The 26457-nt window shown below is 37.1% G+C and overlaps 3 protein-coding genes across 3 annotated transcripts; all 3 read left to right on the plus strand.

Annotated features, from left to right (window-relative positions):
• LOC146623130 (mucosal pentraxin-like) lies at window positions 1-1637 on the plus strand. Its single transcript, XM_085365703.1, has 5 exons — window positions 1-88; window positions 318-372; window positions 776-878; window positions 963-1260; window positions 1398-1637. The coding sequence occupies exons 2-5, from the start codon at window positions 318-320 to the stop codon at window positions 1614-1616; spliced, it is 675 nt and encodes a 224-aa protein (XP_085221829.1). The 5' UTR covers window positions 1-88; the 3' UTR covers window positions 1617-1637.
• A 4817-nt stretch (window positions 1638-6454) lies between these two features.
• On the plus strand, window positions 6455-10296 carry LOC146623131 (jeltraxin-like). Its single transcript, XM_085365704.1, has 5 exons — window positions 6455-6537; window positions 6724-6778; window positions 8610-8712; window positions 8813-9110; window positions 9993-10296. The coding sequence occupies exons 2-5, from the start codon at window positions 6724-6726 to the stop codon at window positions 10209-10211; spliced, it is 675 nt and encodes a 224-aa protein (XP_085221830.1). The 5' UTR covers window positions 6455-6537; the 3' UTR covers window positions 10212-10296.
• Window positions 10297-10558: 262 nt separating this feature from the next.
• On the plus strand, window positions 10559-13524 carry LOC146623132 (serum amyloid P-component-like). The gene is made up of 5 exons (XM_085365705.1): window positions 10559-10761; window positions 10917-10971; window positions 12386-12488; window positions 12577-12874; window positions 13306-13524. Exons 2-5 carry the CDS (start codon window positions 10917-10919, stop codon window positions 13522-13524), a joined length of 675 nt encoding a protein of 224 aa, XP_085221831.1. The 5' UTR covers window positions 10559-10761.
• Window positions 13525-26457: the final 12933 nt, after the last annotated feature.

The following is a 26457-nucleotide window of genomic DNA, read 5'->3' on the forward strand; positions in this document are numbered from 1 at the left end:
CGCCAGAAATGGGGAAGAAGTATATAAAACTCAAACTTTCACAGCATTCACAACTGCTGCACAGACAGTACCAGACACAGATTTCAAGGTAAGTTGAGACATTCAAAACTGGCATGTGTAAGAACGTAACCTTCATTCTGTTATATACAAAACTTCATTTTGTTTTTACAACGAGCAATACAGGTGAAGTAGATAATTTACGCCTCTATTGTTTATTGTAGGAATCCAAAGCAAGCAGTAAACTGGTGTCACTAGTCTTGAGAATAATTTGAAAAAACTCCATTTATATAATTAAGTATAATTTGTGCTTGTATTAGATGAAGCTGTTCCCTGTACTGGTGATGCTGACAGCATGTGCTGCAAGACCTCAAGGTATTTTGGTTTTTTCTGAACAAAGTGAATACAACAGCAGATTTCTACGATGTTCATGTATTTTGTTATTCACTTTTAATGATACTTTGTTTTTTAATGACGTTATTAAAATTTCTAGCCAATCTTTGTAACAAGACTGAGAAACAAAAAGGATTTACATACATTTAAAATTTGTATTTTTAATGTTGTTTCTTTCTGGCTTCATGTGAATTTGACTCATTGAAAAAAAATTGTATTTCCTTCTTTTAAGTTTTCTTATTAATCTTATTAATTTCTTATTAAATCTGAGTGTTGGCGGGACCCCGCGCACATGCTTCTCTGTGTTCATAATTTCCTGCATTTTCCTTTTTCGTAAAAAAAGCAAAACCACTTGAAAAGTGTCTTCCTCTTTCTCTCTTCTCAGATTTGTCTGGTAAAATGTTCACTTTCCCACTGGAATCCAACAGAGCTCATGTGAGGCTGAATGCGTCGAGATTGGATTTCAGTTCTTTAACACTCTGTCACAGGTAGCAATGAATATGTATGCATTTCCTATAAGAAGCAACTGTATCTCTGATTGTGAAATAAGTCATCCTTTGCCATGCCTACAGATCATTTACAGACCTTAAAAGAGACCACGTTTTGTTCTCTCTGGCTACACCTGTTCATTCCAATAACTTCCTGATCTTCTGGGATGGTACAAATAAAGAGATTGAGCCCCATATCAAGGACAGGAAAGCTGAATTTGGAGGACGAGACTACAAGCCAAACATGTGGCACTCTATCTGCACCACGTGGGACTCTGAGTCTGGACTGGTGCAGATTTGGTTTAATGGGCTACCTTCGATTAGGAAATTTGTCAACACTGGAACAAACATCGTAGGACCTGTTATAATAATTTTAGGACAGGTACATGTTTTATTGATAAATTATAAATACTTATTTAGATTCAGTCAGACGCTGTATATACTAATAATGTACTATATGTACTATAATATACAATGTAGTTTTAATCTATTGTATCTCAAACACTGCATTCTTTACAGGAGCAAGATTCCCACGGTGGCGGATTTGACATTAAGCAGTCTTTCGTTGGCATGATGTCTGACGTCCACTTGTGGGATCACATCCTTTCCTCCTGTGAAATTCAAAACTATGTGGATGAACTAAACTTCACGCCAGGGAATGTGTTGAACTGGAGCGCACTGGAATTTGAGATCATAGATAGAGTACTGATAGAAAATAAACTCATGACGTGTCACTAATCAGAAAATTACAAAGTCAAAAATCTGGTCAAAAAAACTACTTTGTTTTTATGTCCATCATAAAGAATATTTGATGATTTTTTTAAACCCTTTTACGATAATCATATGAAAGCGTTACACTGGTCGCTGTGATTACGTTACATGTTGGTTAATTCATGAACAACATTGAGAACAAAAACTGGTGAGCATAAATATAAAAAATAAAAAATAATTTTACGAATTTCTAATTGTAAATTTATTGTAAAGTGAACAATAAATTGACAATTCATCAACTTGTGCTATAAATGTTTTTCTAGTCAGTGCATGACAATAAAATGTATAAAAAAAAAAAAGAAAAGAAGAAGAAGCTTTTTTTTGCCAAAATATCACCATCAGCACTGTGTCACAAAGTGCAATCGACAGAGAAGTCCAAACTTCTCCATTAAATCTGAAAACTCTGCATCTCTACTTAAGTATTTCAACTTAATCTAAAAGGCGGTGTTTTAGATGTCGCCCTCTACTGGCCAAAACTGATAAATGCAGTTTTTTTCCTTGTTTTGGCTTTTTTTAAAAAAATAATCAGATCGTTCGAGTACTATTTGTGTAATTTTATGATTAAATGGACCTATACCATATACACAGAAGACTCTGGGATTTTTATTGTTTATGTGAGTAGTTCCTTTTTGACAGATGCCCCACAGTGGTGCAATCCGTGAAACTCACAGATGAACACACACTGTGTAAGAACACTGATAGCTGTGTTTGTTTTATTTGTTTAGATCAAACATGACAAAACACATAAAAGTGTTTTTAGATTACCATAGAGCTGTTTAACGCACACATCTATTAAATCTTCATGTATTTACAATACAGAAATGGCATTGCCATGAAAATTGTGCTGCTATGTTCAGTTCAAATGTTCAAATGATCAATGAGTGTAAGTAAACAAGTCCAAGGAGCACATGCAGGAGCAAACAAGTGCTTTGCTAATAAAATGGGGGGAAACGTGCACTCACGTGGACTTTTGATTGCCGTGCAGGTCGTTCTTCAGCCAAACAAATACTAACTGTCAATAAAAGTCAATAAAACTACTTCTGCCTTTCATGCGTCCAAAATCAAAGTGAAAGTACAGAGACTTGATCTGTAAATGACTGCAGAATATCAGCTCTGGTAGAAAAACATCTCACCAATCGCCTCTATTTTTGATATTGTTGTTGGGAACTAAAGAGAACCTCTTGAAGGCCCGATTCTTAGTGTTAGTGACCTTCTGCATTTCCACTAAAAAATAAATAAATAAATAAATTCAACAGTAAATTTGCATTTCTTACATGTAACTTAGCACTGGCTGGAATTAAATAGGACACAATAATGCTATAAAGTGCGTAAGATATTTTAGTTTGGACCAAACTGTAATGCAACTGGTGACCAAAGTAGGACTTACAGCTTTATTTACACTCTCCCACTTTCAGAGGCTCAAAGGAAGTTTATCAAACTAATATAAGGATTGTTTTAATATGACAATAGGATGAAAATTCTTTACTGTCTGGAATCCAGAACCCATGAACATCATCCGATGTGTGTTTCCTGGCTTTAGATGCTCTCCAAGGCCTTTATAGCAGCCACATTCACTTGCTGCTTGTTTGTGGGTTTTTCAGCCGTCAGTTTTGTCTTTGGAAACTGAAAAACTAATTAAGTCAAGTTAAATTTGGTTTAATCTGTCCAAAGATTTGTTTCCTGTGCATGCTCTTTTACATGTTTTCTGGCAAAGTCTACTCAGCCATTTTTGTTTCAAGTGTAACCAGTTGTTAGCACTTTGTAAACTCTCTACATTTACGCTCAGGAAGGTTTAGCTTGATTGCAGACTTTAAAAATAATATATCTGCTTCATTGAGATTGTAGTTTCTTAACAATGGTCTTCCAGGCCTTTTGGCATTTAGTGTGCAGCAGGTTTATTTTATTTTTCACCCTGATGATGGTCATAAGATGCAAGAAAAAGCTACCAAATTACAAGTTTAACACTTTGAATTATCTCCAGATCTTTTATCTGCTAAATCTGACATGAAATATTGAATAAACAGATCTGATTTGGCCATGAAACTACTCATATAGATAATACAATTTTATATAATATATAATATTGTATTATACATTGTCGCAGGATGCCCTGAGCTACAGAAAACTTATTTCTAAGTCAAATATTAAAAATCTAAGCAATGTTTGAGTTGTAATATGAGTAGTGTCTTTGTATTAGATGGCACTGTGGCTTCTATTGTTGATGCTGGCATCATTGGTGCCAGTCCTAAAAGTACAGAAGATAAATATTAAAATGAAACTCAAAGAAAATTCATGCTGATGAAAATTGTGTGCATGATTTAGATATGTTAAGTTTTAATGCTTGTTATCGCTTAGTGGTTTGATTTAAGGATGAAACTAACATTACTAGATCTTAAACCCATGCCTCCTACAGTAACAGCAATAGATAAATTATACAGGTTGTCCATAATTGTATATCTATTGTCTTATAGACTGTATTTTGACTTTTGGCTGCTCCATAAATTCACTGACTTGTTGTGCACTAACAAGGAGTTCACCAGGCTAAGTAAACAAGTCCAATGTCCAAAGGCATGTCAGAGATAATGAAGCTTTGGCAAACATAAATATCAGAGTGGATTAGCGGGAATTTTGGCAGCTCACAAGGACGAAGTTCATATTTTTGGTAGAGCAGCTTTTAAAATGTTTAATGTTTCAGAGAAGACATGCATCTAACTATTATATTCTATCATATACTTCTATAGACTGTTTTAGACTGAGATATGACAACAACACAACTCATTTGTGTGTCTAGAAAGGAGGGAAAAAATGACGGCCAAGTCCTCACTAAAGCAAAAGTACACTGAACTACTTTTGTTTCACAGGGTAAATAATGCTCATTTCAATGCTCTAAAGTAATATTGTTTTAAAGTAATATTGTTTTAAAGTAATATTGCTACTACAACTGCTTCCTCTTGCCCATAGTGACCATAAAGAGATCTCAGTTAGACAAAATAACAGGATCTTTCAATGGTGCACTTTTGTACAAAATGCCTCTGTGTTACTGGACTCACTGTCTATGGTCATACAAAGGAGGGAAAAGAACTTTCGAAAATATCAATTTAATCTGACTAACTCAGACTCCCAAGCTTTATGGTAGCATAGAAAGAGGACTATGGAATTCACTTTTCATTGGAGAAGAGACCTCTTCTCAGCCATTATAATTAGAGCAGTAAATACACAATGTCATGTGAAGCATCCTTTCAGAGACTTGAAAATGTGACCCACATGTTTCAGATGTTAGAATGACATCGTAATACATTATTTTTACTATTGCTTTCATAAATCCTAGTGCAGTCGAGCGCAATAGGTCACCGAGTGCAGTAAACTGATGGATTTTACATTTAACACCTTTTTTTTCCTTCACAAAAATGCAACTATATAGTATTCAATGAGTAAATGACATGGTATGTCAAAATGTCTATTAAGTGTTACGGGCCTGCTGTTCTGTGGTAGCAAGTTGTTCTTCCATTTAAAATTGGTTGAGAAATTTTGAGACTTTCAGCCTAATGAGAACATTAAATTACTGGTTTTGATGCTGGTCCGGGGATCTCCTGCCCAGGCCTCCCCAGTAGTAACAAAACAAGTACAAGTACAATACTTAATTCTTTTTTTAACCAGTGTTTGATAGGATTTTAGAGAATTGACTAGAATTAATTATACGTCCGCATTACTGGGCTGCAGCTGCAGTAATGCAGACGCTGCACCGGTCCGTCGTGGTGAAGAGGGAGCTGAGTGTAAAAGCGAAGCTCTCAATTTACCGGTCGATCTACGTCCCTACCCTCACCTATGGCCACGAGCTGTGGGTAGTGACCGAAAGAACGAGATCGCGGATACAAGCTGCAGAAATGAGCTTCCTCCAAAGGGTGGCTGGCCTCTCCCTTAGAGATAGGGTGAGAAGTTCGGCCATCCGGGAGGGGCTCAGAGTAGAGCAGCTGCTGCTCCACATTGAAAGGAGCCAGCTGAGGTGGTTCGGGCATCTGACAAGGATGCCCCCTGGGCGCCTCCTGGGTGAGGTGTTCCAGGCATGTCCCACCGGGAGGAGGCCCCGGGGCAGACCCAGGACACGCTGGAGAGATTATATCTCTCGGCTGGCCTGGGAACGCCTTGGTATTCCCCCGGATAAGCTGGAGGAGGTGGCTGGGGAGAGGGAGGTCTGGGCCTCTTTGCTTAGGCTGCTGCCCCCGCGACCCGGCCCCGGACAAAGCGGATGAGGATGGATGGATGGATGGATAATTATACGTTTGCTTAATTGTGCTAAAGCTCTTTCTGAGACGCGTTCTCTTTTTGTAATTCACTGTAAGAGTTTGAGCTCTTAAAACTCACCTCTTTTCATTGGCTTTTAGAAAGGTTTAATTTATTTGTTTTATATATTTTTATTTTATTTTTATCAGCGAGGTGTTATTACGAAATTGTGTTCTATTGTATTTTTATCTGTATTTACTGTACAGCACTTTGGTCAGCCTTGGTTGTTTTTAAATGTGCTCTATAAATAAACTTGACTTGACTTGACTTGACTTGAGGCCTTAAAGGAAGCAATTATAAAGTAGGTGAAATTGGGGGTCAATTAATCAGAATGGTTAAAATTCCTACAAAGTTAATGCAACACTTTGGAAAAAACCCTTGTATCAAAGTCTGTACTCCAGTCATGTTGATTGTTTGATTTAAAATCCAGAGGTTGTTTACAGAGGTAATATTACAAAATGTGCTGTGTTCTTGATCTAAGGGTAGGACAAACCCAGAGTCAATGACCTCAATGAAGAAGACCTATTTTCACTAACAAACACTGCCACTATAAAACTCACTCCCTCGCTGGCCTCATGCAACACAACCTCCTGAGACTGAATTCAAGGTAAGACATGATACACATGGCAAATTAAATTAATGCTTTCCACACAAAAGTTTTAAAATTTTTCTGCCTGCATTATATATTGTAGCAGGTTGCCTTAAGTGACAGACACCTTATTTCCATACTAAAGTTGAAAGGTGAACATTTGAGCAATGTTTGTTTTGAATTATTGTATTTTCTTTGTATCAGATGGCACTGCTGCTTTTACTGGTGACGCTGACAACATGTGCTGCCACTCCTCAAAGTAAATTTATGTATTAAGTCATTAAACACTACAGGGAGTGCAGAATTATTAGGCAAATGAGTATTTGGTCCACATCATCCTCTTCATGCATGTTGTCTTACTCCAAGCTGTATAGGCTCGAAAGCCTACTACCAATTAAGCATATTAGGTGATGTGCATCTCTGTAATGAGAAGGGGTGTGGTCTAATGACATCAACACCCTATATCAGGTGTGCATAATTATTAGGCAACGTCCTTTCCTTTGGCAAAATGGGTCAAAAGAAGGACTTGACAGGCTCAGAAAAGTCAAAAATAGTGAGATATCTTGCAGAGGGATGCAGCAGTCTCAAAATTGCAAAGCTTCTGAAGCGTGATCATCGAACAATCAAGCGTTTCATTCAAAATAGTCAACAGGGTCGCAAGAAGCGTGTGGAAAAACCAAGGCGCAAAATAACTGCCCATGAACTGAGAAAAGTCAAGCGTGCAGCTGCCAAGATGCCACTTGCCACCAGTTTGGCCATATTTCAGAGCTGCAACATCACTGGAGTGCCCAAAAGCACAAGGTGTGCAATACTCAGAGACATGGCCAAGGTAAGAAAGGCTGAAAGACGACCACCACTGAACAAGACACACAAGCTGAAACGTCAAGACTGGGCCAAGAAATATCTCAAGACTGATTTTTCTAAGGTTTTATGGACTGATGAAATGAGAGTGAGTCTTGATGGGCCAGATGGATGGGCCCGTGGCTGGATTGGTAAAGGGCAGAGAGCTCCAGTCCGACTCAGACGCCAGCAAGGTGGAGGTGGAGTACTGGTTTGGGCTGGTATCATCAAAGATGAGCTTGTGGGGCCTTTTCAGGTTGAGGATGGAGTCAAGCAGTGGTACAGGAAGAAGTCTGCATCCTTCAAGAAAAACATGATTTTCTTTTTTGTGATCAACATTTTATTGATTTAAAACGGGGTTGGGGGGGGGGGGGGGGGGTACAGACATATACAGCACAACTGTAAACTGCAGTAGCAAAGCAAACATTAGCAAACAAGGCATAGGGACAGCAAAGAAAAGACACAAAAACACAAAGTTAAAACCAATTATTGCCTCTTCCAGGAGAAGAAAAACATGATTTTCATGCAGGACAATGCTCCATCACACGCATCCAAGTACTCCACAGCGTGGCTGGCAAGAAAGGGTATAAAAGAAGAAAAACTAATGACATGGCCTCCTTGTTCACCTGATCTGAACCCCATTGAGAACCTGTGGTCCATCATCAAATGTGAGATTTACAAGGAGGGAAAACAGTACACCTCTCTGAACAGTGTCTGGGAGGCTGTGGTTGCTGCTGCACGCAATGCTGATGGTGAACAGATCAAAACACTGACAGAATCCATGGATGGCAGGCTTTTGAGTGTCCTTGCAAAGAAAGGTGGCTATATTGGTCGCTGATTTGTTTTTGTTTTGTTTTTGAATGTCAGAAATGTGTATTTGTGAATGTGGAGATGTTATATTGGTTTCACTGGTAAAAATAAATAATTGAAATGGGTATATATTTGTTTTTTGTTAAGTTGCCTAATAATTACGCACAGTAATAGTCACCTGCAGACACAGATATCCCCCTAAAATAGCTAAAACTAAAAACAAACTAAAAACTACTTCCAGAAACATTCAGCTTTGATATTAATGAGTTTTTTGGGTTCATTGAGAACATGGTTGTTGTTCAATAATAAAATTATTCCTCAAAAATACAACTTGCCTAATAATTCTGCACTCCCTGTAGGTGTGAGAAATCTGGTCTGGTTATCAGCATCACGGAAAGTTACTGATCATTTTATTAATTTATTTCTCTAATTCCTTTAAGACCTGGAAAGTAAAATGTTGACCTTCCCAGAAGCGACAAACACAGCTCACACGAAGCTGTTAACAACAAAACAAGATTTAAGTGCTGTAACTGTCTGTCTCAGGTAATGTTGAATATGCAAAATCAAATGGTAATAATAATCATCATCATCATCATAATCATAAGCATCATCATGTATGTCAGTGTCTTGTCATTGCTTACAGATCCTTTACAGACCTCAGAAGAGGCCACCCTATTTTCTCTTTGGCAACATCGCTTGCTTCCAATGACTTTCTGATATTCAAACTAGATGCAAGTGATTTGTTTGATCTGTGGGTCAGGGACAAAAATGCTGAATTTGCATTGCAAGACTACAAGCTGAACACGTGGAATGCGATTTGTTCCACTTGGGATGCTACCTCTGGAATAATTCAGCTGTGGGTAAATGGAAAGCCTTCCAGCAGGAAATTCGTCAGCTCTGGATTCAACATCAGTGAACCCATGTCTATTGTTTTAGGACAGGTACAGTTCAAACTCACTGTGACTGGTGTACAGTTGCTATATTAGATAAAGTACAGTGATTTGGTCTGAGAGGTTAATTATGTTAGCTTAGCACAGAGCGATGGGGAAACAGAACAGGCTGAAGCTCTGGATCTGTAACCAACATACTAGTGCTTCAAGTTCACTTTATATTAAAGACAAGAATTAAAGTGAAAACCACAATTTTATATTTAACAAAAAGAGTATAAGACCTGACAATACTTGTCTGGAACCTGTGCTGATATCCATAAGGAGTGCAGCTCCAAACTTCCAGTGAAGCATTTTTCCTGGTTTGGTTTTAGTATTTTTGGGATCAGCATTGCTTTAGATTTCCCCATTTCCATTTTATGTACTATGCTAAGGTGACTCAGACGACTTACAGTGGCTTGCAAAAGTATTCGGCCCCCTTGAACTTTCCCACATGTTGTCACATTACAGCCACAAACATGAATCAATTTTATTGGAATTCCACGTGAAAGACCAACACAAAGTGGTGTACATGTGAGAAGTGGAACGAAAATCATACATGATTCCAAACGACAAACACAGCTCACACGTGTTTGTCACGTAATTATTCAGCCCCCTTTGGTCTGAGTGCAGTCAGTTGCCCATAGACATTGCCCGATGAGTGCTAATGACTAAATAGAGTGACAATGTGACAAAATGTGGAAAAGTTTACAAGCCAAGCCACTGTACCTTGGACAAACAATACTATTATTACGTTATATAATTAAAATGTTTCGAAATTTCACAGCATTTATTTATTTATGTTTTCCAAATATTCTCATTCTCCTTATTTGTGACATTGTGTCAGTCAGAAACAGTGCAATATAACTGTTAATTCAACTCTTTGCCATTTCTCAGGAACAGGATTCCTATGGTGGAGAATTTGATATTAATCAGTCTTTTATTGGCATGATATCTGATGTCCACATGTGGGACTACACCATGTCTTCCTGTGAGATCCAAAAATACTCAGATGAGCTGAGCTTCACTCTGGGGAATGTGCTGAACTGGAATGCTCTGGATTTTCAGATAACAGGAAGAGTGTTGATAGAAGACAAGCAATACTGTTACTATTAATACTGTTAATACCAATTTTATGCCCAATGTAAAGAATTTTTCCAATCTATACTATTAATATGTTACACAATAAAAATGGTTTTAAAGCGTATATTGCATTTTTTATTACATAGTTTGGAGTTTTCAAAGCTGGGCTTTGTGTGTAATGTATTGATACGTACCCCTTTTTCTTCTCTGTTTCATTTGTAAGAATGAAATGCACACTTTTGTGTCACTTATAATTGACAAGATTGTCAAAACAGACTCTACTCCGCATACTCTAACTTATTTCTATAACCCAAAGAGATGAATGTTAGTGACTGTTGATTCAAACTTCGCTATAGGCGTGAAGGGGAAGTTTTCAGATTCCTCGGATCTAATCCCATAAGTTGTAAACACACGTGCGGGAAGTAGGAACATGGAAATTTACAGAAACAATGACTGCCATAAAAAATTAACCATTTACAGCAGCAGCCATGGTATAAAAGGAACCATTCTGCACTGTTAAAAAACAAACCATTCACAAAAGGACCCAGAGTATAGAAGGCTCTATCCTGACACTGTATCCAAGGTAAGATATGATTTTCATATTGAAACAAAATGTATTGCATGTGCAGAAACCCTTTTACGTGTATTGTGGTGCGGATGATGAAAGTGACATCAGATTTGTTTGTATCACCAGTACCAATAAACAATGTGAATTGGTATGTTTGCATGTCTTTGTAGATGCTGCTGGTGCTTCTACTGGTGATGCTGACATCGTGCACTGCAATCCCTCAAAGTACCTTCTATTTTTTTTTTTATCTTAATTATTAAGTATTTAACATATGCAACCAAAATTAATAACAATGAAGGTGTATTAGACTTAGAGTGTGTAGCCTACTGTGTTGATAAATACTAACATTAGAGGTGTCCATGTTTACCATTTTAGATATATACTCCTTCATCCTTATTCAAAAGGAAAGCAGGAATAGATGTCACGGTCCTGGGTCGGTGACCTGGTGTTTCAGTTTTTTGTATTATTATTTTTGGTCTTGGATTTCATCATGGTGGCTTATGACTTCTAGTTTTGTATTTCTAGCACTCAAGTTCTTCTATGTTCTGTAAATTTTTGTTCCTGTGTCCTCGTGTTCAGTGTAGGTTTAGCTCAGTGTCAAGTCTGTGCCTGTCGTGTGCTTCCTGTTTTACTTTGAAAGTCCTATTTCATGTTAGAGTTTCTAGTTTCGCTTCCCTTGGTCTCGTCATGAACTCCCAGTTTAGATCATCCTTCCTAGTTTGAGTTTTGGTTTTATTTTCTAGTGCTCAAGTATTGTGTTTCTCAGTTCCTTTTCTGCCAGTGAATAAAAACTGCCGCCTTCGGGTTTAATACTGCATCACAGTCCTGCATTTGGGTCCATAGACTGCCTGCTACACAGCTTACGATGACAAGAGACAGAATATGTTTAAACACCACACCTTACGTTCACTTGGCAAAACTTATGGCTAAACCAATTTTCTTTCCTTTCAAATTCTATACCTATTATTGTAAAAAAAAAATTAAAATTCATTTGATACTTAGTGTTAGAGGCAGGGATTAATTCCAAATATGTCAGAAATAATCAAACAATGGCAAATATTAATATGCAGTGATCTGAGTTTCCAGCTAGAATGTTTCAGGGCACACAGATATGGGCAGGTATTATGGAGGGAAAATTCGAGCTTTTAAAGGTTGCATTTAACATTTTCACTACCAATTAAATTTGTATACATTTCATTTGAATGCTTATTGGTAATGATAAAATATTGCATAAATGAAAAATCATATTGCATAAATCATTGCATGTCTGCAATATGTTTTCCAAAAAAAGCTCATTATTCTTCTATTAGACTTTTTGTCATCTGTCATAAAAACATAAGAGTGAAATACACCTGCTAATTCATCTCTCGGCCATTTCTCAGGAACAGAATTCCTATAGTTAATATTTAATGTGAATGTGAAGTGTTGTTGTATTGTGAAGCATTAGCTGCACTAGTGCTGTTGCTCTGTGGAGGGCAAACTTTGCCGTAAAGACAAACAGCTTCAACAAAAATCATTCTTCTGTTTTGATTTTAGATTTTCTCAAATATTCTTTTATTAATTCATTTTTATTATAGTATGCTGCTTATTACTTCCTTTTCTATTTGCATTATTCATATGTTTCTCTATTTTTTTAAAGATCTGGCAAATAAAATATTCACCTTCCCACAACAAACCAATACAGCTCATGTGAGGGTGACTACATCAAGACAAGATCTGAAGGCTGTAACCGTGTGTTTCAGGTATTTTTAATTAAACAAACTGAATTAAATAAAGAAACATGTAACTACCGCATATCAGACTATTAAATCCATTTTTCACTGCTTTTAGGTCCTTTACTGACCTCAATAGAGACCATTCCTTGTTCTCTCTGGCTACACCCTCTGCTGACAATAACTTCCTGATATTCAAGAAAGCTGCAAATGGCTTATTTGAACTGTGGGCCAGGGGCAAGTTGAATACAGTTGAAGGGATTGCCTACAAGTTGAACACATGGCATTCTATTTGTTCCACTTGGAACGCTACCTCTGGACTCGTGCAGCTGTGGGTCGATGGAGTCCCCTCAAGTAGAAAATTCACCAGCTCTGGATCCAACATCAATGGACCCATTATCATTGTCTTAGGACAGGTACCTTTACAAAGCACCACACATAGAAAGCTTTTACTTTATCTTCAAACAAACAGACACTGACAAATATAATACAAATTCAAAATTTGATCCATTTGTTCATGTTCATGGACATGTGGTTCATTGCGGCATAAGAGCGTTTATATTTAGAGTATGTTTTGTGGGCTACATGTTACATCCAATATATGTATAATATACTCTGGGGCTAGAAGAAATTATACATTTGAATACTAAAACACATAAATGAAATACTCAAAGTTTATTAGATCATACAATTTAAAGATGTGTCAGTGATATCACCAAACTGTTTTTAGCCAGTGATTACAGCTTGACTGATGTCTAACTGTAGATGATTTTGCTTGAGACCATACAGTTAGGTATATCAAAATATAACAATACATCTTCTAATTAAAGTCTTTGCCATTTCTCAGGAACAGGATACCCATGGTGGGGGATTTGACATCAATCAGTCCTTTGTTGGCATGATATCCGATGTCCACATGTGGGACCGCACCCTTTCCTCCTGTGAGATCCAGAACTACTCGAATAATCTGAGCTTCACAGCAGGCAATGTGCTGAACTGGTATGCGTTTGAGTTTCAGACAGTTGGAAGAGTGCTGATAGAAAACAAACAAGAGTTGTGTCAATAGGCAAGAATTCTGAATTCTTATAAGATTTTAAAAATCAATATCTGAAGTTGGATTTTATGTTTAAGTCAAAGGTTTAAATTTTAATTTTCTGAAAAAGTACAAAAACTTTACTGTCTATGTGTTGCAATGTAAATGTATATATCTAAAATCAAGTCTTTTTTTTAAGAATTTTTACTTTTCGACACTATTTCTTTGTTTTTTATATTTGTCTGATAATTTTTTGGCGTAACTGCACTGTTTCTTTGATCTTTTTGTTGTATAGTGAGTGCTGCATTACTGACGTAAAATTTTACAGCATATTTTTGAAAATGCTCAGTGTTGAAATAATTTTTGACAAATATGTTATCTTTTTATACATATAACAAATTGTGTTACTGTTTTCCATTTCAATTATCTATGTATGTTTTTTTTACTAATTGTGTACTGGAGGCATGATCAAAGCAAGAAGTTTTGCTTTTTATAATAACATTTAAATTCTATTCAATATGCATTAATTTCATATGTATGTCTTTTGTAATAGTATGATAATTCAACACTTTTACTGGACAATCGCAAAAAAAGCAGGAGAACTGGGTGGTGTTATAAATACCATATTAGTGGACCGTGGCCAGAGGTCTCATTGTTGAAGAGTGTCATGAAATCAGTATCCTTAGTATCCTTATTTTCCTATTATATTGTTTTATGTACTTTAATAATGAAGGCTTGTAGAGCAAGGCCACTTTTGACTCACAAAGTGCTCAGCCAGACTGAAAAACAGGAAGTTTTAGTGCACAGGCATATTAATAGATAAGACACAGAAAAGAGGAACTTTGCCATATAAGCAATGTTTGAAACTGTGTGACGTGTAAAGTACCAAAATAAAACCTATATGAGGCACAGTTTATGATTCTAATGTTAGAGATCCTGCAACTAGAAGTGAAAGCTAAAATGCTGCAAATCATTCTGCCTTTACTACTTATTGAAGTTTAGGGTCATAAAGGCTGAGGTCATAATGTAATATAAATTTATATATCTACAATTGTTATGTGAAGGCTGTGTGCACGCAGGGGTGGTGATATGAAGGACCCAAAATGCAGACTCACAGAAATCAAAGGTGAACTTAAATACAGCTTTAATGCTGAACTCCAAAAAGTAACAAAACTGAGACTCCAAGGTAAACTTTACACAGACAGAACACACAGCAAAATAAGGGTAGATCGCGACAATGACAAATTGAAACACAGGGCTTAAATACATAGAGGGAGCAATCAGGGAATGGACAACAGGAGGGAAACACAGCTGGGGCATATCAGAACTGACGAGACAAGGAAGCGTAAACTGAACACACTGAGATAAGACAGAGACCTTCAAAGTAAAACAGGAAACACATAACACAGACTGAACAAAGACACAGACTCACATGCAGGCACTACAACAGAGGGAACAGAGACGTGGGACCAGGGCAGACACAGACACTGACTGGAAACGGGGATATAGTGGACAGGGGAGACAGCAACTAAGGATTACACATTAAAACAAACCATAAGACATGACTCTAACAAAAACCCAAAGACTAGAAATTATAAATAATATAATAAACTCAAAAACCCTGGGTCAACGACCCAGGCATCCTAACAACAATAGGGAAATAAAAACTCAGGTCTGCCTCATTTTTAAGAACTTTGAAAAGAAAAAACTTCGATTTTCTAAGATGTTTGTTTTTATGTTTGCCTGAAAACAGCCACAAACACAATAGTGCACCCAGGAAATAGGCTGAAATGAATAATAGAAGAATAATTCAATCCAAGTTGGTGCAAAGGGATTGTAAATTGTGTGTGCAGGTAATATTGTTAGATGCTAGATAATGCGATCTCAGTGGCTAAATGTTGAGCTTTGGGCAAAAAAGGTGCTGCATGTATTGTCGTGTAACACCAGACTCCTCTCTCTCTCATCTTCTCTGCACTCAATCATTTGCATGCAGATTTTGGTCTTTGTGCATATGAGGTTCTCCTTGTGTTTTACAGAAAAAAATAGCAAAAAACCTCCTGTCTTTTCAGTGCGTGGTGAGCTACAAAGACATGAGGTCTCATGTCACAATTCAGGTTGTTTGCGCTAAGTTTCCTCTCACACACACACATGTTGTATAGCCCTGTGAATGTTACAGAAAATAACATGAATCCTGCTTACCTGATGTTGCCTTTGGGCTCTTCCACAGAAGACTGTTATTTGCCCTCTGGCCCACACATGGTGACCAAGCTCTCGACATCAGTGATGATCCTTAACATGATGGCTGAAATTGCAAAAGTGTTTGTGAAACTAGTCATAAAAAAAAGAAAGAAAATGTTTCCAGGGATCCGAATAAAGCAGGTGTGGTGGTAGTGCTGTAGAGGTCCACAGAGAGATTAACTTGAAACAGAAATCAGCCAAATTTAAAAAAGGTATTGTGCATTTTATGGATTGAATTACAAACTTTTTTGATCATTTTGCACACATACTTTATGTGCATTTGCACTAAATATCCACATCTATATGTTTTTCTTTATTTTTTTAATTTGATATAGAACTAAAATATGACACACTTAGGCTTTTCATCGCCACTTTACGGTAACATACTGGCGTCACTGTTGCCAGCGTCATTCCATGACGCCGTGTTACGGTAGCTTACCGTTCTGCAGGATGATACCGTTTTTTGCTGGTGTGGTATAATACTCTTGGACAAATTATGGTAACGCACCTGTAGCCTTTTTTTACGGTATCTCACTGGCGACAGTGACGCCAGTGAGATACCGTTATGTCGTTATGTCGTAAATTACGTCAACAAAGTAACATCATACTGTGATTAAGAAATTGGTATACTACCGTTTATTCACGGTATGTCACTGTAAGCCCGCTGCAAGGTAATAAACTGCAATATATTAACCAGTAACTTACCGTTATCACGCATCATCAGTACCAAAAATATTCATCTCTGCTAGAGGATACCGTGTCCCAACAGGCGGTCGTTTGCTGTTTAACAGGTCGCAATTTACCGTAATTTCAGTTAACAGTAACATACTGTAAGAGACTGGAGGGTTCCAAAAAAATTGGATGGATGGATGGATAGATACATAGACACTCACAAACAAAATATAATTCATGTGCTTTACACCACTTTATTTCAATTCTGATTTTTCCCTGCTGAAATACACATTTCCAAAATCAAAAACTGAAAAGAACTGAAAACATATTTTCATTGAGGAAGCATTTGTTTTTACTAAACCATGTAATCCATTATTTTCTCAGATGGTTGTACAAACAATAACGATATTATGTCATATCCATATCATGGCAGACAACATATGCTCAAGTGTTGGGTTTTCTTAGTTATATTTTGTAGGGTCTTAAACCTACAATGTGAAGTGCCTTGGCATTCATTTTGTTGGCACCATACAAATAAACTGAATTGTAATGAATATAATATCAAGCCCCACACTTCTGCCTTTATATACACTTTGTCCAAAATACTGGCTCACACTACCAAATCAATGCACAAAACAGGGTCCACAAGGACATGGATGAGCGTGTGTGGTGTGAAGGAACTTGACTGACCTGCACTGAACCCTGATCTTGCTTTGTGGAATGAGTTCATTGATTTGTAGGGTGAGCCAATACATGTGACAATTAAAGTGTAAGTAGCTGAAATAATTTTTAACAAACGGGTAAAAGAAGGGAAAAAAATCAAAACTGTTGCACTCAAAAAACCTATTGGACAGAGACAGCGTCTTGCAAGATGGCAAGAGAGCTTGTCTTCATTGTTGTTCGTCTTGTGTAAATGTCCAGAAAGCATGGGCCATGGATCATCTGTGGAGACACAGGTAACAACACATTGGATACTTAAATTATACAAGAAATTCACTAAAAATGGCCAAAACACTTACCTAATTTGAAGTTCTCCACTCAAATTCAGTAAGCCGCTGGAGGAAAGTTGTGACATGAGGGTTAATGTGAACAACCTTTCGCTTCAGTCCTTCTGCTTGTCCCAACCTTGGAGGTACATTTTGTTCCCTCTTCAATTCAATTCAATTCAATTCTATTTTATTTATATAGCGCCAAATCACAACAAAAGTCGCCTCAAGGCGCTTCATCAGGGTTTATCCTTACAAAAAACCTTGCACATGCTGACTCCTGGTATTCCAGGTTCAATACATAAAATGAACCAAAGAAGACTGACATTGCATCAGCAAAGATGTTCTCTTTGTCCAGCTCAACAATTACACGCCCCTCTGCACTCACCATCCAGCAGGTGGCGGTCATTGAACTTTGTCCTTAAATGTATAGGGGCAACATGTTGTCATTATGCAACATAAAATAATTTCAGTACTTCACTTCTTCACACTGTCTTGATAGTCATAAAGCAAATAGCTATGTGCAGTTAATTATTAATGGCCTTATGTACATAAGTCCGTTTTAACATATTATAATTGTACATAATTGGGAATTATTCTGCACATTAAACACACCTAACAAAGAGTCAGCCCAGTTAGATTACCGGAGATGAATCAACTGTATGGTTATTTAGGAGTTTATAGTTTGTGCTGCTGTTAAACTTTACAGTATTGAGTTCAGTATTTCTGCTGTTGGTCTAGCTAGACTACTATGTTGATCAGTAATATGAAATGTGAAATTTGATATTGTTACTTTGCTGGATTCACTGAGACACATGTCCAACAACCTTGGTTTATAAAGGAAATTACAGAAATTTGAGCTAACAAAACAGAGACTGGATACCTGTGTCCACGAAAAGCTCCTGTGCCAAACAGAAATTTTAATATGGTCTAATCAGCTCTATTTCATGAATGACTTCTTACCAAGCATAATCAGCCTTGGGGTGCTTGGCAGGCTTTTAACATGCAAACTGAACAATATAAATTTGCGTGCACTGAAGCCACAAAATTTAGAAATACACATAGTTGTAAAAGTTCAGTGACCAATTACCTTTCCTAAATGGCAAAAAATAAGAGTATTGTCAATAGGGACCAATTCCCAGTTTTTACATGATCAAAATTATTCACAAAAGGCTTCAGTAAACAGAAAATGTGTGCCGACAAGAGAACAGTGCAGAAAAATGAAAAGATATTTGAGCTCGATGCTTTAATGGGTTTAACATGACTTAGTCAGCACTCCGCACCGTACAGGTAGTACAAGCACACCTGAAAACACTGACCAGCTAACAGCTTTAAGCATTTGGGCGCAACCTCGGTAGTTCACCTGTTGGAAACGTCCAAGTTTCTATCAATTCTCATAAATCCATCGGCAACTATTACCAAACTAGTCTTTTGACTCTCCACATTCATAGCTATTGACATTTTGTCTTAGCATTTGAATGAAAATATCCGGGTAGGGTAGCTTAAAAGTCAAAACAAACAGTATTAGGAACGCATTTCGGACTTCTCTCGAATAAGTGAAAAAAACACTTGGTTCCGATCAAACTTTAATCAGTCCGTTTTAGGGAAAAAGTGTGAAGTGGTTTCATTTAATTTTGAGATACTCCCGCATGGATGAGCAATTTGGAGTCTAGCAGAGTTATCACGAATAGCATATGATCTTCAGATATAATCCAATCAACCTTGCATTTAACCCGATTGAACATCCAGTTACCTCTGACCAGTGTTGGTCAAGTTACTTGAAAAAAGTAATCAGTAACTAATTACTGATTACTTCCACAAAAAGTAATCCCATTACTTTACTGATTACTTATTTTCAAAAGTAATTAATTACTTAGTTACTTAGTTACTTTTTAAAAACCCGATTTACAACCTGAATAGGTGATAGAGTGATAGATCTTTCAGCCTAATTCTACTTTTTCTACATACTCCATCATACAAAATGTAATCAAATGGAAAAGTCTCTTTTTTTAACTTGTTTTATCAGTTTTAATCTTTTAACTTTATGCATCAAGCAAAAATTTAATTATATGCAACATTCTGACTTGAATAAATTAGTTTAACATTGAAACCTATTTTCTGCACATTCCAGCACATAAAATAAAATATTTTTTGTGTTTACACTCACTCTTTCAAATAGATGCAAGTAAAACACAGCAGAAAATAAATAAAGTCAAAGACTCTGCGGTGCTGTTGCTCTATTTTCACCTGTAAAGCAGGACTAGGGTAGGCGGAGGTTTACCCTGGTGCAGGTGTGCCGCGGTCAGTTGAAGAATCCGCGAGTTTCTCTGTGAGTTTCCCATTACCTCGTTGTGCACTCGGTGCTTGCTTGGAAGTTTAGGGGTTTTTTTCGCTGTAAAAAGAAGTTTTCTTCCCACGCACAACGGACGCTAATGTTTTTGTCACTTTTTATGGAATCAAACTCAAAGTAAGGTCAGTACTTCCACGCTTTAAATGCTGCATGCTCATACTCTCTCCCACAATCGATATGTTGATCTGCACACAGCTGTTGTCACTAACGGCGCACTCGCTTATGTCACTGTCGTGAGACATTCTCGTTTTAGTAACGCAGTAACACAGTAACGCAGCGTTCCTACGGGAAAGTAACGGTAATCCAATTACCGTTTTTGCAATAGTAATCCCTTACTGTACTCGTTACTTGAAAAAAGTAATCAGATTACAGTGCCCATCTCTGCCTCTGACTACTTCTAAGTTGCACATGTTAACGGTTTCATCATCACTCTGTGCTGCAGCGAACTGGATCTGTGGCACAGAATAGTTGATGGCCATGTTGTTCTCCTGCTTTGCAGCTTTATTTGAGAATTGCGGCTTAAACGTGCAAAACTAAGAGAAGCAGATCAATATTTTCTTCTTGTTGTTATTTAATGGTGGTTGGCAACCAGCGAAAGGAGCATTAACCACCTCGAGCAATATTTTCTATTTTCTATCCCCATTGTTGACGTGTGCGTCATACGTCACATTGTACGTCAGGTGAAGGTGTGGTGTCGGCTATCGCACCTGTCACATTAAAAAGCTTTAAAAACGTAACAATCGCTTTAAAAACACAACCCAACGCGCTAAACTGTGGTAATGTGTTACATTATCATGTATATCCAGGACATCTCTTCTGAACCAAGACGAAGTGGTGCTACAAAGGAATTATTTCTTTAGGACAGTGCATCTAATAGCAGTCTGGCCTGCAACAAAATGCACCGCTAAAAATACAGTTTCTGCTTGTCCCAGAATTTATTAATTTTGAGAGTGAAGTTGTAGTACTGATGCTGGTTAGTGGTGTAGGTTTCATGGATGTGACACCTTAACTTGTGTAAAATGACGACCAGAGCATATTATTAGGTTAGTTCACTGTAGTTAGGCAGAGGTGTCTTAAAAAGTACCACCTTATACAAAACAAATGAAGGTCCAGTATAAGAAAGAATAAGAAGAGAAAAAAAGGAACACCCTGCTAAATGAAGTCATTTTTAAACATTACTCTAAATGTAGCCATTAGTTTTTGTTGCTGGCCATACAAAAAATAAGTATACTTCAGTTATATTTCCCAAGTATACCTTACCTAGTACGTATACTAATAATGCTTCTTGGGACTATATTGGCCCCCGTTTTAGTACATAACAGTATTCTTGAAATTAACTTTTAGATGTACTTTTTGTTCACCATAATTGTACTAGCATAATGTCATAATGTCTCTATGACTCTATGACAATGCTAACCTTACAAGTATACTATTAATTAATAGTATTAATAATGTTTCACATTGTTTGAATAAACAAATACATTTATTAATATATGAGGTTCCATTCAGTTCAAGGAATTAAATTTTAGTGTGGCTGCAACTTACTCCTTAAGTTAAAAATTATGCTGTATATTGTAGTTTATATGTTATACTACTTTCACAGTGAATCACATTTTATAGTAATACACTCTGAATAAGAATTTAAGTAATTACTCTTAGATCTACAGTAGAAAACAACAGAAATCCGGATGGTGTAATAGTATAATCTCAGTAACATCACCAATTGTTACATTTGCTGTATTTTACAGCTGTTTCCATGAGTACGATGAGTTACCGTAAAAATAATGTAATCTCATGGAATTTTCCCACATTTACATGCAAATTACAGTACTAAACTGCTAACATCCTTTAGAGTTTTTTACTGTTGATTTTGCAGTACTAAGCTCTGGAAATTACTGCAAAGGCTAACAGTGCACTTAATACAACCAGGGCACCCTTAATTCACTTTAGTGTGCTTATTTCATGTTGAGTGAGGGTGTAAGTACCAGTGCACCACTTGCATCCCTAGCATTTGCATTTGCACTAATCTGGTAAATAGATTTCTGCATATAGAGGTCTAAGAGGGACGTTAAGAGGTCTGAGGGATAATGCAGGAATTGTGGCACTATATCCAAAGAACTGACTGGTCAGATGGTGATTTCATCCCTCACTTGCTCAGCATACACATATCCTTATGTTTTTGGAAATGGCAACATTTTTATACTACAGACTCATTATTTTTTCTTACCTTTAATTATTACTATTCTAATCATTTAATTTTTTTTTTTTACTTAATAGTGGCTGTATTCAGCTCTGTGTCAAGGACATTACTGTTTTTAAAAACCCTGATGTAGCCCTGTGCATGTGTATGTGCGCTTGTGGTCTTCATTTCAGTAGTAGTAGTTTTAACTTTTTTCACCCTGTAAAACATCCCACATACAAGACGAACCAGTCATGCAAACGGATTTATTTTACATGGCACAAAAAGGTTTTTAGGATTTTTGTCATTCCCCAGTTTTACTTAAAAATGTTTCCTAGACATAAATCTAATTCTGCACGCACAGAGGGAAAATAAAACTATTGTGTGTAGTGAAATCATGATTCCCTTATATGAAGGAATATTACCATCAAGATAATAGGTATAATTAATATTTTGTTCACCGTTTCATCACCATCATGGCTTGTGGTTTTACTGACAGGCTGTTACATTTTATGTTTTTCATTGCCAAATTTCTGCACAGCAGCTCAGTGGTTACAAGGTAAAGTCTGACACTCTGACAGTTGCCTAAGGCTCTTTATGCAGGTCACTGCTTAGTGTTGTCCTCTGCTGCACCATACAAATGCTGTTTTAACAAACTTCTCAGAGAATAACTTACATCTCGTGCCATTTCCTCTTTATGTCTGTTATGTCACACTATATTGTTGACAGTTGTTTATTCACATTGTTTCATATGAAGTTGAAAAGCAGGTTCACACTTGAAACTCTCCTCTTCCCATCATAGGCATGTAAATGCTGGCATATATGTTCGTTCTTGCTCTTCCCTTCCTCATTCTTTATTTGTCATCCTCTCTCACAGATGCCAGGCCTCACTGAGGCCTAATTCAAAATGCAGCCTTTGGCTTAGCTAGTTATTATTATTTATCTGTTATTTTCATTATGATAGTATGGTTCTTGTTGATAAAATACCACACCTCCTACTGCTACCTCTGTAGTATTAGAGTCTTTTTTTACTTTGTGATAACATTTATGAGAATGAAACATTCCCTCTTGTGTTGAGAAACTGATAAGAACACCCATTTTGCATTTAAATCTTGTTAATAACAAATGTTTTACAAATACAGAGTCGATTCCCAGAACCGTCACAGAAAAGTCATTTTCTTCTGTTTTTGTATGTTTATCTTTCTCTTTGTCTTTCAGCAAGATAAGATTGGGGGAAAAATGCTTAGCTAAATTTCCTGAAACTTGATGGAGGTAGAGCATGAGCAATAGATGAAGCCATTAAAATTTGATGCAGACTACAATTGCTTTAGAAAAATATGGAACTTTTTTATGAAGTTATAAATTATGAAAGAGTAGTATTGTAGTAGTTTGATATATTGCATATTCTAAACAGTAGCAATGTCTTGGGCACAGATATATACAAAGATGCTTCAATGTATGAATACCTGAGGACCAGTTACACCTGTTGTTCTGCACTCTCTTGTTAAGAAGGGAAACAAAGAACAATAGTACTCATTTCCTTTCAGTAGTAACACAATATTAAAATAGTACAGCATTTTATATTCACGATTATATCTAAAACCAGCTTCATACCTGAGCGTAAAAAACGTCAAAATGTTCCTCAAACTGATTCAAAAGTTTTGCTCCATTTCTTGCCTGCCAACTACGTCTCATCCTGTCTGGAGGTGAAACTTGGGGAGTCTTTCCCTGCTGAGTTCAGTGTGCTCTGCCTTGTCATTTCAGTCTGATCCCTCTCCAGGGTTCATCCCTCCAGTTCATGATTCTGTTCTCCATGACAGACACATCACAGATGTCCTCTGAAGACATGGTGTAATATTTGGATGTGACAGTACAAATAGGCCCTTGATGTTGTGCTTAGACAAGCCATTTCAGCTAATCAAGAGCAATGATTTTATCAGACCACCGACAGCTGCTTATCACAAGTAATCAACCCTTATTTAATTTAAGTCTAACGGGAAAAGGGTAAGTAAAAAGACCGTAAAGGAAAAAAGAAAGAAATCAGGAAATACTGTCTCGCATATCAAAATGCACACGTTTACAAAAAAGGATGCTCACAAAAGAGCTTCTCACTCTCATCAATGCTAGTTAAATAAAGAAATTCTGGACTTCTGACTAACGAAAAGATCAGATAACTGCAGCATGAAAAACCAGAGGACTGGAGCACGATCCTAAACTTTGGTTGCATTTGTTGAAAAGGTGGCATTAAATTAAAGTACCATATTATGATGGTGGGGTGTGGTCTGTGGATCAGCTGCAGGAGAGGTGCAGTGGGTTCATGAGTAATGCCAGGGGAGGCTGGCCGGCGCAGCTGGTGATAGTTATCTAATCATGCCTCCCCTATTTCTTCTCTATCTCTTCCATCTCTAATATATTGCATCCTTTAGCAGATTGAGGCATCTAACACCACTGACAGTTACATGTAGCTTTCCCAGTGTCTTGGTTTGCACATGGATTTTAAAAAGAAACACTTTGTAAGCTGCTGTAGTCTGTTTTATTTTGACGTCCCATATGACTAGGACTTCAGCCAAATGACCTTTTAGTGGGTCTGCTTGTAGTCCTTATTGCCTCAATTTAATGATGCAAGGGTGTGTTTATCTTTTTTAAATTGCATATACGCTGATTTATTTCCTTGTTTTATTATTATGAGTTTTATCACCCACATTATTGAATTTTTATCATTTGAATTTTTATTTTAACTTTCTCTCACACTGTCCATTCATCCATTTTCTTCTCCTTATCCTCATCAGGGTCACCAGGAGGGGCTGGAGCCAATCCCAGCTACCACTGGGTGAGAGGCAGGGTACACCCTGAACAGATCGCCAGTCTGTTGCAGGGCTAACACAGAGAAACAGGCAACTATTTACACCTATGGGCAATTTAGAATTACTGATCAACCTAATTCCTCTCATCCACTCTCAGCAACTCCATTTAAACATTTTCTAAAATAAAGAGACAATATTTTTAACACCAGCACAGTCCTGACCTTTAAAGTTCATTCTTCTTAAAATGGTCACATTTACAGTAAACCAGTGAAAAACATGTTGCACACTGTTATTTACCAGGACATGGTGTAATCATGAATGCTCCAACTGAATTGCACATCGATTCCAGCTAGAATGGGGAAGCTGTGAAGGCATGAACTCAAAATTACAGTTCATTGTTGATCTTGACAAAGGCTTTTTGTCTAATGGAAAAGAGCCAGAGTGTTAAGGTGGCTGTACTTTGTTTTCCTTCTGAATTGTGTATATATATATATATATATATATATATATATATATTTTTTTTTTTTTTATATATATTTTTTTTTATATATATATATATTAGTTGGTGCAACGATACACAAAATTCACGGTTCGGTTCGATACTTTGGTGTCACGGTTCGATATTTTTTCGATACAAAAAAAAATGTTCATGCCTTTTTAATTTGTCATTTATTAAATTTTCACGGCACATTCCGCACCACATCTCTGTGCGTTCATCATTTGTTTGAAGCCAGCTCACATCCTGCAACTACTTTTCTGAGAATACGTGCTTCTTTTGTGGTTCGGACTCCTTCTGACATTTCTTTGGAGGTGGAGGAACACCAAAGTAATTGCTTAAAGGAGCTTCTTCGACATCTTTAAGAGTTCTAAACAAATGTCTGTCCTCCTCCTGAAAATCTTATGTACGCAAACACGCGTTGCAACTTCTTATCTTGTGCACATTTTTTATTTTGACAGCGAATGCGCACCTGTGGACCACTTATGTGCAGCCCTGGTTATTTAGCTCGTCATATTGCAGCCACAGAAATTCTTTTGTCCATGAAACCATAAAGCTGCACTTTCTTTTTGCCTTATAGTCTGATTTGTCATAACTTTTCCTTTTTGTGGTAAGCTTTTCTTTGGCTGTCACTTCTTCACCCTGACCTGTCTTATTTGGCTCAGCAGAACTAAAATATATATCCTGCTGCTTTTACACACGCACTCACATAATGCTCAGCGATCCTCTGCGCGATCAACCTCTCACATGTTTAAGCTGCCGGAGATTTCACTTGTCATGTTTGCATAGTAAGCTAACGATTGATAAGACGATGTCAGAGGAATTGGTGCGCAAATGATCGTCACTCATCAATCAGTACTGTCGCTCTCTATACACAGTTCGCGCGATTGGAAAGTGAAAGCAAAAAACAAGCGCAAATTCAGCTGGTTTTAGTCACATATTGACAGTGGCTCACCGATGCCAATGACATAATTACCCAGCTACATTTCTGAAAGAATGCAAAAGCATTGACATATAATTTTCCTTCCTGCGATAGCCCGACGGGCAGGGCAGAGAGAGATTTTGGTAGCCCGACTGGAAAAATTTTGCGAGCCCTGTATCTGATTGAGGAATCCCTCATCTTTGGAAAAGAGAGTTTATTACAGAGAAATGGCTCTTTCCAAAATAAAAGCTATACTATACGCTTCTTCTGGGCTATATTCTCAGCAGCATATTGAACATATCAGGTCCCCATAAGGAGA

Source organism: Diplotaxodon limnothrissa, linkage group LG11 (assembly GCF_057381915.1).
Source record: "Diplotaxodon limnothrissa isolate DT_005_m linkage group LG11, D_limnothrissa_male_GT1.1, whole genome shotgun sequence".
In the NCBI taxonomy this organism is placed as follows: domain Eukaryota; kingdom Metazoa; phylum Chordata; class Actinopteri; order Cichliformes; family Cichlidae; genus Diplotaxodon; species Diplotaxodon limnothrissa.

Bases quoted from the DNA above. Each gene is read 5' to 3' on its own strand.
- LOC146623132 (XM_085365705.1), top strand. From the start codon at position 10,917: ATGCTGCTGGTGCTTCTACTGGTGATGCTGACATCGTGCACTGCAATC. The intron at 10,972-12,385 runs GTACCTTCTATT...ATTTTTTTAAAG, and splicing joins GTGCACTGCAATCCCTCAAA to ATCTGGCAAATAAAATATTC. The intron at 12,489-12,576 runs GTATTTTTAATT...CACTGCTTTTAG, and splicing joins GCTGTAACCGTGTGTTTCAG to GTCCTTTACTGACCTCAATA.
- LOC146623131 (XM_085365704.1), top strand. From the start codon at position 6,724: ATGGCACTGCTGCTTTTACTGGTGACGCTGACAACATGTGCTGCCACT. The intron at 6,779-8,609 runs GTAAATTTATGT...AATTCCTTTAAG, and splicing joins ATGTGCTGCCACTCCTCAAA to ACCTGGAAAGTAAAATGTTG. The intron at 8,713-8,812 runs GTAATGTTGAAT...CATTGCTTACAG, and splicing joins GCTGTAACTGTCTGTCTCAG to ATCCTTTACAGACCTCAGAA.
- LOC146623130 (XM_085365703.1), top strand. From the start codon at position 318: ATGAAGCTGTTCCCTGTACTGGTGATGCTGACAGCATGTGCTGCAAGA. The intron at 373-775 runs GTATTTTGGTTT...CTCTCTTCTCAG, and splicing joins ATGTGCTGCAAGACCTCAAG to ATTTGTCTGGTAAAATGTTC. The intron at 879-962 runs GTAGCAATGAAT...CCATGCCTACAG, and splicing joins TCTTTAACACTCTGTCACAG to ATCATTTACAGACCTTAAAA.